This window comes from Mauremys reevesii, linkage group 27, assembly GCF_016161935.1.
Source record: "Mauremys reevesii isolate NIE-2019 linkage group 27, ASM1616193v1, whole genome shotgun sequence".
In the NCBI taxonomy this organism is placed as follows: domain Eukaryota; kingdom Metazoa; phylum Chordata; order Testudines; family Geoemydidae; genus Mauremys; species Mauremys reevesii.
Window position 1 is genome coordinate 8,891,877 of NC_052649.1, and position 14,352 is coordinate 8,906,228.

General features: G+C 63.9%; 1 protein-coding gene across 1 annotated transcript; it reads right to left on the reverse strand.

Annotated features, from left to right (window-relative positions):
* Positions 1-280: 280 nt before the first annotated feature.
* On the reverse strand, positions 281-5,271 carry CCR10 (C-C motif chemokine receptor 10). Its single transcript, XM_039516269.1, has 2 exons — positions 5,245-5,271; positions 281-1,450 (listed from the first exon to the last, which is right to left on the reverse strand). Exons 1-2 carry the CDS (start codon positions 5,269-5,271, stop codon positions 377-379), a joined length of 1,101 nt encoding a protein of 366 aa, XP_039372203.1. The 3' UTR covers positions 281-376.
* Between the last annotated feature and the right edge of the window lie 9,081 nt (positions 5,272-14,352).

The window sequence follows — 14,352 nt, forward strand, 5'->3', positions numbered from 1 at the left end:
ATTACACAGATACCCCCCGAGTGCCGGATATTACATGGACCCCCCTCCCCCCATGTGCTGGATGTTAGACACCCCCCCAGTGTGCTGGGCGTGAGACAGCTCCCTCCCCCCCATGTGCTGGGCATTACACATGCCCCCCCCCCGTGTGCTGGGCGTGAGACAGCTCCCTCCCCCCAATGTGCTGGGCATTCACAGACACCCCCCTCCCGCCCACCGTCCAGTGAACACTGCCCCTGGAGCGGCCAGAGGAGGGTGCAGTAACAAGTGACACTGCCTCCTGCCATGAGCCTGCCCCAGCGGCCCCCTGCCAGCCGGGGAGGGGAGCCCTGGCCTCCTGGCCGGCAGGGAGAGGGCTGAGCCCGGTCAGCACCGCCCACTACACCGTGTCCAGCCAGGTGGAGAGTGGTGCCCGGCGCCTGGGGCTGGGGCGCTGCCCATCCTGTGCCTGGCCCACGCAGCCAGCATCGCTGGCCAGGAGCCGCAGCTCCTTCCGGAAGCGCACGCCCACGAAGGCGTAGAGCACGGGGTTGAGGCAGCAGCGGGCGAAGGCCAGGCCGCTGGTCACCACCAGAGCCAGGTCCTTGCGGCGGCTCTGGGCGCAGCTCATCTCCCGGCTGCCCAGCACGTCGGCCGTGTCCAGCAGCACCACCAGGCTGTAGGGCAGCTGGAGGGCCACGAAGACGAGCACCAGGGCCAGGATGACGCGTAGGGCCTTGTGCCGCTGGAAGCTGCGGGCAGCCAGCAGGGTGCGGGCCACGGCCGCGTAGCAGGAGGCCATGACCAGGAAGGGCAGCACGAAGCCCAGGATGACCTGGGCCAGGTTGGTGGCTCCCTGGGCTGCCCTGGAAACGCCGGCAGGGAAGAGCACCCTGCAGAGCCGGAGCTCCTGGTGATCCTCGGCCCGGCTGTACACGAACTGGGGCAGCGCCAGCAGGGTGGAGAGCAGCCAGGCCAGCCCGGCGGCGAGCCAGCCGTAGCAGCGGGCCCGGGGGCGCAGGCGGCAGGCAGCAGGCGCCCGGACGATGGCCATGTAGCGGTCCACGCTGATGCAGGTGAGGAAGAGGAAGCCGCTGTAGAAGTTGAGAGCGTAGAAGCCCTGCAGGGTCCGGCAGGCGTCGGTGCCCAGCAGCCAGCCCTGCAGCGCGCCCGCCACAGCAAAGGGCAGCGTCAGCAGCAGCAGCAGGTCGGCCACGGCCAGGTGCAGCAGGCAGACGTCGGTCATGGAGTGGGCCTGGCGGTAGCGGGCGTGGGTGAGCAGCACCAGCCCGTTCCCCGCCACGCCCAGCGCTGACAGCAGCAGGTAGACAGCCGGCTGGTAGGTGCGGGCAAAGCTCTGCACGGTCCCCTTCTCACACATCTCGGGCAGGGGGCTGCCCCCCGCCGAGTACTCCCCATCCTCGTAGTAGTAGTCGGTGGTGACCGGGGGCTCGGCTGCCCAGGGGCTGAAGGTCTGTGAGGGCGAAACATCGTTATCGTTAGCAAGGAGCTTCGCTGCACAACGTGGCACCGCACAACGACAAGGCACCGCACAGCTACAGCACACAGCAACACAACCACAGCACAGCTAGACAGCACAACAACACAGCACGGCACCGCACAGCAGCACAACACAGCACAGCACAACAACACAGCACAGCAGTGCAATTACACCACACAGCAACACAACACGGCACTGCACAGCTACAGCACACAGCAACACAGCACAGCTACACAGCACCACACAACAACACGGCACTGCACAGCGACAGCACACAACAACACAACACAGAACCGCAGTTACACCACACAGCAACACAACATAGCTACCCAGCAACACAACACTGGACAGCTACCCAGCAAACACAACAAAGCAGCTACACAACACAGCATTGCAACACAACATATTAACACAACACAGCACTGCAATACAGCACAGTACATGAAAACTGCACAGCACCGCACAGCAACACAGGAACACCACACAGCTACAGAGCAACACAACACAGCACCCCACCGCACAGCTACCTAGCAATACAATCCAGCACAGCACTGCAACACTGCACTGCACCACAACACCTCACAGCAACACAACACCGCATAGCACCACACAGTCCAGCACAACTCCATACAAGAGGTAGCAGCACTGCACAGCAACCCACAACGCTGCAGAGCAACGGGATCAATGTCCGTTGCACAACCCCTGCTGGGATACTCAGCCAGGCCGGCAGCCTAGCCCGGGACCCTCTCCCCCAGGCACATGCTGTGCATCAAGGGGTGGCGGGGGGTGGGGGGGTCACTCCCTGGAGCAGTTTGCTGCCAGTCTGGTGCTGCCCCATTGCCCCGCCTCGCTCAGACCCCTCTGGGGTCAGCCAGAAGCTCAGTCTCTGCATCCCGCTCAGCCCTGGTCCTCTGCTGAGGCTGCCAGCGAGGGGGGCTGGCTGGTGCCCGCTGGGTTGGTGGGTTTGTGTGATGTGGGCACCTGTTCTGCTAGGAGCTAGGTTGAGCCCAGAAGAGACGGGAGCTGGAACACCCAGCCGGCTTGGTGCCTCGGGACGGGCCCTGCCACACCAAGAGCCGCTGGATTCAGTGACTCAGTTTCTGTCTCACACCCAGCCCTGATCGGCGGGGGTGATTTCCGGGCTGCCAGTTGTGAGAGCTGCTGTGTCACTCCCTGGGCTGGAGACTCATGTGCCGAGGGGTGCCAAGGGGGGAGAGGGCCAGGCTGGCATGATGCCCTGCAGGCAGGGGGAGCGGCAGCCCCGTCTGTGGTTTCCTTTGATTCCTGGAAGCCTGGCGGCGTGGGGACCTGGAGGCACCCCCAGCGCTGGGCTGCGACTCGAGGCACTGATCAGCTCGAGGCATTTCACTGACGAACAATGAAAGTGTCAGTGACCAGAGTGCGAGACGGGAGCGTCATTGAGGGAACAGGTGCTCAGCACCCTGAACTGGAGCTGCCTGGAGCTCAGCACCCAGAACCGGAGCTCGGCACCCAGAACCGGAGCTCGGCACCCAGAACCATAGCTGCCTGGAGCTCAGCACCCAGAACCGAAACTGCCTGGAGCTCAGCACCCAGAACCGGAGCTCGGCACCCAGAACCAGAGCTGCCTGGAGCTCAGCACCCAGAACTGAAACTGCCTGGAGCTCAGCACCCAGAACCGGAGCTCGGCACCCAGAACCAGAGCTGCCTGGAGCTCAGCACCCAGAACCGAAACTGCCTGGAGCTCAGCACCCAGAACCGGAGCTCGGCACCCAGAACCAGAGCTGCCTGGAGCTCAGCACCCAGAACCGGAGCTCGGCACCCAGAACCAGAGCTGCCTGGAGCTCAGCACCCAGAACTGAAACTGCCTGGAGCTCAGCACCGAGAACTGGAGCTCAGCACCCAGAACCGGAGCTCAGCACCCAGAACCAGAGCTGCCTGGAGCTCAGCACCCAGAACCGAAACTGCCTGGAGCTCAGCACCCAGAACCGGAGCTCGGCACCCAGAACCAGAGCTGCCTGGAGCTCAGCACCCAGAACCGAAACTGCCTGGAGCTCAGCACCCAGAACCGGAGCTCGGCACCCAGAACCAGAGCTGCCTGGAGCTCAGCACCCAGAACTGAAACTGCCTGGAGCTCGGCACCCAGAACCAGAGCTGCCTGGAGCTCAGCACCGAGAACTGGAGCTCAGCACCCAGAACTGGAGCTCAGCACCCAGAACGGAAAATGCATGGAGCTCAGCACCCAGAACCAGAGCTGCCTGAAGCTCAGCACCCAGAACCAGAGCTCGGCACCCAGAACCAGAGCTGCCTGGAGCTCGGCACCCAGAACCGGAGCTCAGCACCCAGAACTGGAGCTGTCTGGAGCTCAGCACCCAGAACCAGAGCTCGGCACCCAGAACTGGAGCTGTCTGGAGCTCAGCACCCAGAACCGGAGCTCAGCACCCAAAACCGGAGCTGCCTGAAGCTCAGCACCCAGAACCAGAGCTGCCTGGAGCTCAGCACCCAGAACCGGAGCTGCCTGAAGCTCAGCACCCAGAACCGGAGCTGCCTGGAGCTCAGCACCCAGAACCGGAGCTGCCTGAAGCTCAGCACCCAGAACTGGAGCTGCCTGGAGCTCAGCACCCAGAACCGGAGCTCAGCACCCAGAACTGGAGCTGCCCAGAGCTTGGCATTCAGGGCTGGAGTTGTGGTCACTGACCCCTGCTGGGGGCACTGCCAGAGCCTGAGCCCCTGTAGATCAGGTGCCTATGGGGTGAGTCTGTCTCATGAGTCATGTCAGGCCCCACAGACGGGCACTGGGACCCCACCCAGTGACGCTGCACTGAGCAGCAGGTGGCCCCCCGCCTGGGGTGGGGGGTGTGTGTCGGTCCATGGGCCTGGACACACAGACAGACACACACCGGCACTCAGACATGGGGAACGTACTGTCCTTCGCGGGGGGATTTCCCAGGGACCGGCAGGTCTTTCCCCCCTTGGGGCTGCCTGAATTGCTAGTAAAGATGTTTGGGGAAGAAACATGCAAAACCCGCTGAGCTTCTCTGGCTCCCGGGTGATCAGCTGTCCTCTGGGATGCCCCGGGACGCCTGGGGCCAGCCCTGCCTGGAGACCCAGCTCTGGTCCCTTGCAGCTCAGCGCCACGGAGCCAGAGCCCAGCTGGGGTAAATGGGCAAACTGAGTGCTGCTGACTCCGGGAAGCTGCTGCTGTTACACCAGCAATTGGGCCCTGGCTCGTAGTTTCCTTCTGAGTGGGCTGCGTGCTGAGCCCCTGGGGGCCTGGCTTCCCTTCTCCTGCCTCGCAGCAGCCCTGGGGCCCTGCACTGCGGGTGGCTGCTCATGGTGTCTCGGGGCTGGACTGAGCCCAAGAACTGCCCAGGGACAGTGCGATTTCTCAGCGGCCCCATGCTGGCCTCTTCCAAGCGCCTGGCCCCTGAGACTCCAGTGTGGAGCTTTGCCCTGCCTTTGCCAGGGACGTGGGACCCACAGGGTCAGTTCCTGGTGGGCCGGGCAGACAGCAGCTTTCCTGCAGACCCAGCTTTGGAGCTCTGTGTGGGCGCAGGGCTCAGCCTGGAGCTCACTGCAGGATCGGGGCCCTGACATCCCTTTCTGCTCCCAGCCCCCAGGCTCTGGGCGTGGAACCCATCCCAGCCTGCACGGGCCAGAGGATCCCAGGTGCGCCCACGTGGGACCGGGGGCTCACGACTCAAACCCAATCAGAAAAAACAGTTTTACATGGAAACAAGCAAGCGATGTCCCCTCCCCTGCCCCGGAAAGCCCCCGCAGCCCCTCACCTGGTTTGGGGGAGGCATCTCTGTCATTGTGAAGCTGCAGCAAGCGTCCTGCTTCCTCGAGACTCTGCCGTGGCCACCCCTGAGCGCGACGCAGCCTGTGGTTTGACCACGTGCCCTACCTGATACCGAGAGCTGCTCTGAGAATCCAAGACCTGCCCCCACGGGACCTGAATGCCCGAGGTGACCCCAGGGCTGGGCCAGGCCCTGTGTCGGTGACAGGAGGCATCCAGCCAACACCCTGAGCGCAGGCACCCGATTGAACAGAGCACGGCTCCTCGTGCACCCACGTGCCACGCTTCATGGAAACGGGCCCTGGGGTCCGTGGGACGGTGGGTGCCCCAGCCATGGGGATGTAGGTCGCAGAGCGCTAGAGCTGCCAGCAAATTGAACGGAAACCCCTGGAGCATGCGTGGGCTGGGGCCAAGGGAGTGAGGCTGGGTCAGCGTGCCCTGCTCAGCCCCAGAGCCCTGCTGGGCCTTTGCTTCTCCAGCTGCTGTTGGTACCAGCTGTCCTGCTGGCCCATGGTCGGGGTGCGGGGAGCCACTCACGAATTGGGGGCCATTTACTGGGATTAACTTGTCTGGAGTCCCCCGAGGAGCCCACACAATGGAGCCGGGATTGTACAGCCTGGGAGCACCCAGCACAAAGGCCCCTGGTCCAGGACAGGGCTCCTGGGTGCTACCCGTAATGTACCTAATAACCTGCAGCACCCAGCACAATGGGTCCCAGGGCTCCTGGGCGCTACCGTAATGCACCTAATAATGTACAGCGCCCAGCCACGGTGAGGTCCGGGGCCATGACAGGGCCCCTGTATCACAGATAACACGAATTGTGCCAGACCCTTGGCTGCTGTGAATCAGGGCAGCTGAATGAATGGAATGAGGCCAACTTCCACCAGCGGGGCTCTGGCCCCACTGACACCTGTGGGGCTCTGGCCATGTGACAGGGACTCCCCCTCCGTAAGGAGCCAGGACAGTCTCTCTCTCGGGACTCAGCTTCACACAGGAAACAGTTTGTTCTTGGAACAAGGAGCAGCCGCTGTCATCACAACCCCTGCGGAGGCCCAGCCCTTCTGGCCCAGCAGGGGTGTCACCCCAGACGGCCCTGCTCCAATACCCTGGGGGAATTTATAACGACCCCCCCAAAAATTCTTAAGCTTTTTATTACCATGCAGATTAGGGCACGGTGGGGGAGGGGGAGGGCAACTGCTTTTCTCTCCATGTCAGCAGCAAATCGATTCCAGTTGTTAATAGGCTTTCTGCCTTTTGCAGTTATAATCCCACAATCCCTCCTTTCTCCGAGGCTCGAGTCATCTTTGCAATGGCTTATCCCTGCTTTGCCTTGCAGACCCCCACACCCCAACTGCCAACTCCTGTCCACCAGCCAGCCTGGGCTGCACAGGAACAGGGTGGTGCACCTTTAACATTTGTGAGCCTTCTACGGGTGCTCACCGTGTTCTGGGTTTCAGAAGCCGCTCGACCCCCATCTGAGCAGCCGTGTGTGTGTGCATGTAGCCAGGCCTGGCATGTTGTATCTAGCCAGTACACATGGTCTTTGGGCTCCACCATGCCTGTGGGGTTCCTTCCTCTGAGCTTTGTTGTGCAAGGAACAAAAGACACAACAGCTCAAACCTCCTGCTTGGCTTTCGACCTGGGCTGTGGCTCTTACCCCAGGGAGCAGTGCGGCACGCAAGCCTGGGACAGACACAGCATTTCAATGTGCTGCTGCTCTGGGCTTTGACTCCCCCTCTGCACTAGTGCAAAGAAAGGGGCAGCTGCCACACCCTGGCAAGCTGGCAGCAAGGGGCTGTGAGCAGGGGGGGCGCCTGGCAGGGGCAGCGACCCCTCCTCACTAGGAGGCAATGCAAAGTAGCCCGTAGGAGTTGTGTGGGGGTCAGCCCAGCTTCTGCTTGGACCAGCACACAGTGACTGTCATTCACGGCCCCTCCAGGGCCATAGGTACGGGAAGTAGGGGTGCAGGGGGTGCTGCAGCGCCCCCAGGTTTTATCCCTGCACCCTGCTCCCCAGCTGCTGGCTCCGTGCATAAAACCTGGGGGTGTTTCCTGTGCCTAGGCCCTCTGCCTGCACTCTACTCCCCAACCCCTCATCTCACCTGGGGCTCGGGTCCTGGCCGCTGGCTCCACCCCTGTTCCCAGGCCTCTGCTCTCGGGGCTCGCCCCACTCCTGGCCTTGCGCCTAGGGCACTGCTCCTGGGGTCCCAGCTGCTGGCCCCTGCCCGTGGCTCCTCTCCACGCCCGCCCCCAGCTGTGGCCTCGGCCCCCTTACCCCTGTCCGGGCCCCCCGCTCCAGGAAACACAGCCCTGCTCCCAGCCTCAGGGCAGGGGGTGGGACGGGGTAAGGGGGCTGGCTTTCAGCACCCCCACTACTCAAGATGTTCCAGCGCCACTGCCCATGGCAGCCACACCTGCAAGGCCGCATGCTGGGCTGGGGACTCCTGCCCAGAGGGTTGCCAATTTTGGTTAGATATATTCCTGGAGAATTCATCACAACATAATATTTAATTAAAGATTGATCTTTAATTCCTGGAGACTCCAGACCAATCCTGGAGGGTTGGCAACCCTACACCACCCTGCACCCCATGGACACCATGACAGAGTGGGGCTGCAGGCAGAGGGGGAGGGGGCTGTGCCCACGAGATCAGGATGGGACGGGGGCTGGGGGGCTGAAGCGGGGGAGCTGGAGGACGACGCGGGCTGGATTCCAGCTGCAGAGATGGGGTCAGCGGGGAACAGGCTTCGCAGCCACCTTGAAGCTTCCCTCTTGTGCCCTTGTCGGGGGCGAGAGCTGCCTCAGTGCCAGGCTGGGGCTGCTGGTTTGGGGGCGCCCTCCTGCCGCTCAGGCAGGGGCCTGGCCAGGTGGCTTCAGCCCCCGCACAACCCAGCCCACAAGCCAAGAGCTGCTTCGCTTCTGAGTAACTAACGGTGTCCCTGCCGTGGGCCCGCTGCACCTGGGATTCTCTGTTCTCTCTTTCACCCTCCGACCAGGCCCTGCTAACAGGAAACAGCCACGTCGCCCACCGCCGAGCAGGACCCAGACATCCTCCCAGGCCCAGCCCCGTCTGGCTCCTGGCCCCCGCCTGCCCCTGGGTGCAGGGATGAGCTCCCTTCAGCCGGGCTTGGCTCCCTGGGGCGAGACCCCAGCTCCATGGGTGTGGGGGAGCCCCCAGCCCTCTGCACAGGAGGGCGGCCAATTGGGGCTGCCATCTCTGACCCTGGCTACCGGTTCTGAGCCCTCCCTCAGAGGCCACGCTGGGGCCTGCAGCTCTGGAGCCCTGGCCCCACAGACATCCCTGAGTGGCAGCCCGCTGGGAGGGGGTCTGGGGGCATGGCCAGAGCCCTCCTGCAAAGAGACCAGAGACCTCAGCCCAGAGCAGAGCAGGGCTCCTGCTGGACCGCGACTGGGGGCTGCTCTGAACGCCAGGGTGCAGACGGGAGAATATCAGGGCGGCAGCGACAGAGCTCATGGCAGGGCCGGGGGGGGGCACGAGGAGTGGGGGCATGAGGGGTATTTGCGAGTGACAATCAGCCCTCGAATCCCCCAGGTGAATGCACTCAGCTTGGCCTGAGTCCAGAGCTGTTCCCCCGCCCTGCCCTGCCCTCTCTCACAGTGCTGACTCGGGGAGCTGGCCTGAGCCCCTCATCTGCTGGGCACTGGGTCCCTGACAGCTGGGGTCCCCTTGCACTGTGCCCCTCTCACCATCAATAGCCGGGGGTGGGGGGCAGCCAGGGGCCGAGGGAAAGCCAGGGTGACAGTGCTAAGCTGCAGGGCCCAAGGGTGCTGAGGAGGCTGGGGTGGGATCCTAAGCCATGGTGGGGGCTGGAGGGGGCTGGGGTTCTTATGTAGGCCATGCAGCCCGCTTGCTGCAGCCCCCGCACTCAGCACGCCCAGGGACAGCTGACAATGGCTGTTTGGGAGCAGACCAGCTAAATCCCCCGTCTTTTTTGCACCAGTGGAGAGAGACAGGCAACTCCAAACCCGCAAGGCTTAATCTGCTTGTTGATTACAAGCCAGTCCCACATCTGTCACGGCGCCTGCTTTGCAAAGGTTGTGGTCACTGTTATCCTGCCCTCACTCCCCACTCTGCTGGGACCGAGCCTCGCGGCCACTCAGAGCCAGACCCTTGCTTATGGTGTCACTGGAAACACCCCGATGGCTGGAGGCGGGAGCCGCTGGCATGGGCTGCCCACCCCTCGTGCCCCTGCAGAGTCCCTGCGGCACAGGGCTGTGGCCCGCCAGCTGGGCCGAGAGGGCGGGTGTGTGGGGAGCCTGCCCAGCCGTGTCCCCAGGCAAGTTAGCATTGCAAGGGTTAATTTGTGTGGCCTTTCCCCAGCATAAGGCCTGCAGGGGCCTGACAGAGACTCCTGGAGCAGCCCCCGGCCTGTCCCCCGCTCTCTCTGAAAAGGGCTTTCCTGCCCCGGCTGCCCCCCCCCCCCCATCCTCACAGGCCCTGGGGGAGGGAGGGGGCGGTCGCTCTGCTCCAGAACAAAAGCCCAACTCAGCCTGTGACACAAAATGGCTCATAAATTCAGGCAAAGCTGGAGCCCAAGAGACTGGGACGGGGGTGTGGGGAGGGGCTGCAGGGAACATCCCAGGGGCTGTGAGGGTCTAGAGATGGGAGGGAATCACCGCTCTGGGTGGTGACCAGCTCCCGGACGTTGTTTATCGGGGCGGGAGTCACCACCATACCTGCCAGCCATGTCCTGAGACCCCGGGCACTGCTGGGCTTCGTCGTCCTGGTCCTGGTGACACCCTGGCCAGAGCGGGCCAGGCAGAAGGACCCGATGCTACCGCCACTGGCTCCTGCTGAGTCTGAATGGCACCTGGGATGTCAGACTTGGGGTCCTGCTGTCAGCCCCCTTGGGCCATTTCCCTTTGTTCTCCTCTCTCCTGACCCTCTCTCTGTCTCAGGCTAAGGAGAGTCTGGCTGAGCCGGCCCAGACAACCGCACCTTTTGCACCAGCTGTGAGCCTGCACCCAGAGGCAGCTAAATGCAATACCACAAGCAGCCCAACGCTGATACGAGTTTGCCAGGTCTCGGCGCAGCTGGTCAGACCATGGGCTGGGCCTGTGATTCTCCAGTGCTGAGGTTAAGTGAGGGTCAACGCCAGAGACAGAAGCTGCATTTTCTCTCTTAGCTGTTCCTTTCTCTCCCCTCCCCTGTGCGTTGTTTTGTTTTGTAGGGAACAAGCTCCCAGAACCCACCTCAGCTCCCTATGGCTCTTTTCCCCAAGCGGCAGCTATCACCATCTTTAACAGGCGGTGGGGGCTTTGCCTCGTACGACCTCTCTACCCTTCCAGGGGGGAGAATGCGGGAGCTGATTAGAACAAACCCCTCACTTAACGCTGCACATTTCAAGTGTCTGGCCTGGTTTCCGTATCTGTAACACAAGGTTAGAAGGGGAGCCACCCACCAGCGACGGCTCTCACAGGCCCCCGCGGAGCCGTTCAGGATCGCACCAGGGACTCATTACGCCTGGCTGGGAATGTGGGAAACATCTCACCCCTGCACTCTTCCCACCACGGCGTCTGACGCAGCCCAGCCCCGCTGCCTTGCACTCAGAGGCTCTCCGAGGCCCCTTTGAATCTGGCGGCCCCCCAAGCCGGCCTGGAGCACTCCAGCCCTGGCAGTGGATCGGCTGAGAGCCCTGCTCATTGTGCTGCGTCCTCTGTCTCCGGGGTGGGGCTGATGCTACTGCTAGGCCGTGTTACTAGGCAGGCGGGCTCCGAGGCCCTGCCACTGAGAAAGGGGGCGCGTGGGAGCCGAAGGGCTGTTCTCCGCACAAACGAGCCGGCAGTCCCCTTGGCCCCGGCTGTCGCTGCAATGCAGGAGCCCGGGAGGGAGCGCGTGGTGTGTGCGTCTCTCTGCTCCAGGCCAGGCTGTGCCCAGCTGGGCACAACATGGCAGCCAGTCTCAGCCAACAGAAATTGAAAGGTGCAGCACCCAAAGTGGGGCCCACGGCTGAACCCGTCACCGCCGCTGGGAGAGGGGCCCAGGGCAGAGCCCACCGAACCCTGGGCAGGCTGCACTCACATCAGCCAAATCCTTTGCCTGCCCCCAGCAGCTCCCAAGCCAGGATCCCAGCACACCGGGCAAATGCCTACCCAGGGATGGCAGCGGGCACAGTGCCCCCTTTCACTAGGGCAGTGCATACTGCATGGCTCCCCTCCCCCAGCCTCCATGGGGTGGGGAGTGGCCTGCACTGAGACACACAGAGGGGGGCTGCCGCAGCCCCGTGAGAAGGATCAAGGTCACAGGGTGCTGAAGGTTTGGTTTCCGGGTCAGACACGGCTTAGGGCTTGTCTGTCGGGCACTCAGTGTAGCCAGCATGAGTGCCATTGGCCTGTGAGCGGGGCTGTGTCACACCCACCCCCAGAGCGAGGGGCAGGCAGTCAGGCTCCAGATAGGGCCGGCCCTGCCCTATTCTCAGCTCCTTGCAATGCTCAGTTCACACATTACGCTGAACCAGTCACTGCGATTCCCATTGCAGCCCCCCATATCCCCTGGGTCTGATGCTGATCAGTGCTGAGCAACAGGGCTGCCCCGAGCCCCTCTCGCCCGTGTGGCTTGGCAATGCGTCAGTCCTGCTTCAGGCATTACCAGACAGAGCCCTCGCCGGCCGCTGTGCCCGGCTCAGCCACACGCGCCCGCTCCATAGCTCAGGACGCTGCTCCCTGCACAAACCTCTCCCACACTGGTTCTTCTCCAGCCCCCTTTGTCCCCTTCCCCACTGCTGTGTTACTAACAAAGCCAGAAAGGAGGGTGGCTTGGAAGAGTTTCCTGCCGTGTGGCTGCCAGCCCAGCCCTGGCTGTTCCCGTGTGCTGTGGAGCCAGCAGAGGGTGCACGAGATCGTCAGATGTTGTTCATCTGCCAGCCGGACATAAAGACGGGCAATGTCCAGGGGGGTTAGTTTCCCATGGCAGTGCAGATTATGCGGCACAAACATGGGGGCTTCTGCCCAGACTGTGCTCCAGGCAGGACTCAGCTGCATTCCTGGCTGGTGGGTTGTTTGCCCAGTCCCTGCTGTGTGCATCAGGCAGTGTGGAGGTGCTGCCTGGCCCCGGGCCCCTCCCTGGCGAAGGAGGAAATGAACCTGTGTGTAGCACGGAGGGGGTCTCTGGCCAGCCATGTCTGAGCCAGCAGGCAGGTCCCCGGGCCAGGCCTGCAGCACAGGAAGCAGTGCACTCGGCCCTGCTCCTTGTGTTTCTCACTCTCCCGGGGCCCTGCGACAGGCACCGACCTGCCCCAGCCATGCCAATGGCACTTCTGCCCCAGCACCAAGCCTGCGAGGCCCCCACCGGTTCACCCGCCCTCCCAGCATTGGCACAGCTGCACAGGGCCGCTCGCCCTGCCAGTGCCCACCCCAGCAACGGGCAGCACAAGACCCAGAGCTGGGGCTGAGAGCGACAGGGGGTGTCACCCTGGGGGAGGGGAGAGGAGGGAGTCTCCACTGTGGGGTTGGAAACCCAGACGCCTGCACGGCAGGCGTGGGACACATCTCAATGGAGGGATCCTCGTGGACCCCTCCCCCGCAGCCATGGCCTCGTGGACCTCCCCTCTCCTGTTTCCTGTGCCCAGCCCCCCTCCAGACGCATGGACACCCCCTTCCATTTGACATGCCCAGCCCCCTCCAGACCATTCCCTGTTCCCTCCCCAAGCGGGAGGCCCAGCCTGGACCCCCTGCCTCAGCAGGGAAGTGTCCTGAGGCCTCCCCTCCCTGACTAGCACTGGGGCAGCCAGGAGTGGGGGGAGGGGCCCTCAAGGAGTGGATACCTGTGGTGGGGGGACTCAGCCCCTCTTTCCCCTGAGCTGCAGTTCTCAGGCACATCGCTGTGACCCCTGGCCCTGTCCAGACAAGACTCCTCTGAATCAGGCACACTCCCCCGCCCCCCCGCCCCCCCCCCCCCGTTGTGTCCAGATGGCCCCAGAGCTCAGGCTGGGGACCTTGAGCAGCAGCCCCCAGACACCCCCAGAGCCAACAACAAGGCGCCCTGTGTTTGGCCTCGTCCCCAGCCCAGCCTCAGCAGGGGCGCGGGGGCAGCACCCCACAGGAGCTGCAGTGCAGGGGCAGGGGAGCTGCTAGGAAGAAGGCCACTGGCTCCTTGGAGCCCAAATGTTTGGGGGGGGAGCCATTTGGGGCCAAGCTTGAGTCCTGCGAAGGGGCTGGGCACCCACCTCCCAAAATCCAGACCTTGGGGATTGCACTGGGCACCCCAAATAACTGACCACTTCTGAAAACATGCTCAGCTGCACAGAAGTGTGAGCTCCCCACCCCCTTCTGCACCCCATCCTCCGCTCTGTGCCCCACCCCCTTCTGCACCCCATCCCCGTTCTGTGCCCCACCCCTTCTGCACCCCCATCCTCTGCTCTGTGCCCCCACCCCCTTCTGCACCCCATCCCCGCTCTGTGCCCCCACCCCTTCTGCACCCCATCCCCGCTCTGTGCCCCCACCCCTTCTGCACCCCTATCCTCTGCTCTGTGCCCCCATCCCTTCTGCACCCCATCCCCGCTCTGTGCCCCCACCCCTTCTGCACCCCATCCCCTGCTCTGTGCCCCCACCCCCTTCTGCACCCCCATCCCCTGCTCTCTGCCCCCACCCCCTTCTGCACCCCCATCCCGTGCTCTCTGCCCCCACCCCCTTCTGCACCCCATCCCCCGCTCTGTGCCCCCATCCCCTTCTGCACCCCCATCCCCTGCTCTCTGCCCCCACCCCCTTCTGCACCCCCATCCCCTGCTCTCTGCCCCCACCCCTTCTGCACCCCATCCCCTGCTCTGTGCCCCCACCCCTTCTGCACCCCATCCTCTGCTCTGTGCCCCACCCCTTCTTCTGCACCCCATCCCCGCTCTGAGCCCCCATCCCCTTCTGCACCCCATCCCCGCTCTGTGCCCCCAGCCCCTTGTGCACCCCCATCCCCTGCTCTCTGCCCCCACCCCCTTGTGCACCCCAGCCCCCGCTCTGCGCCCCCATCCGCCGCCCCTGGTGCCCGGTGCTCCCCGCCCGTCCCGCTGCAGACGCTGCCGGGGGCAGGAGGCAGCGGAGCACGCGCGGGGCCGGTGATCGGCGCGTGCAGCATCAGCACCCGGAGCAG

What these genes read in the sequence shown, in the direction of transcription:
- CCR10 (XM_039516269.1), bottom strand. Translation starts at nt 5,271, where the DNA reads ATGACAGAGATGCCTCCCCCAAACCAG. An exon ending in AGATGCCTCCCCCAAACCAG is followed by an intron (nt 1,451 to 5,244) that starts GTGAGGGGCTGC and finishes TCGCCCTCACAG; the next exon opens with ACCTTCAGCCCCTGGGCAGC.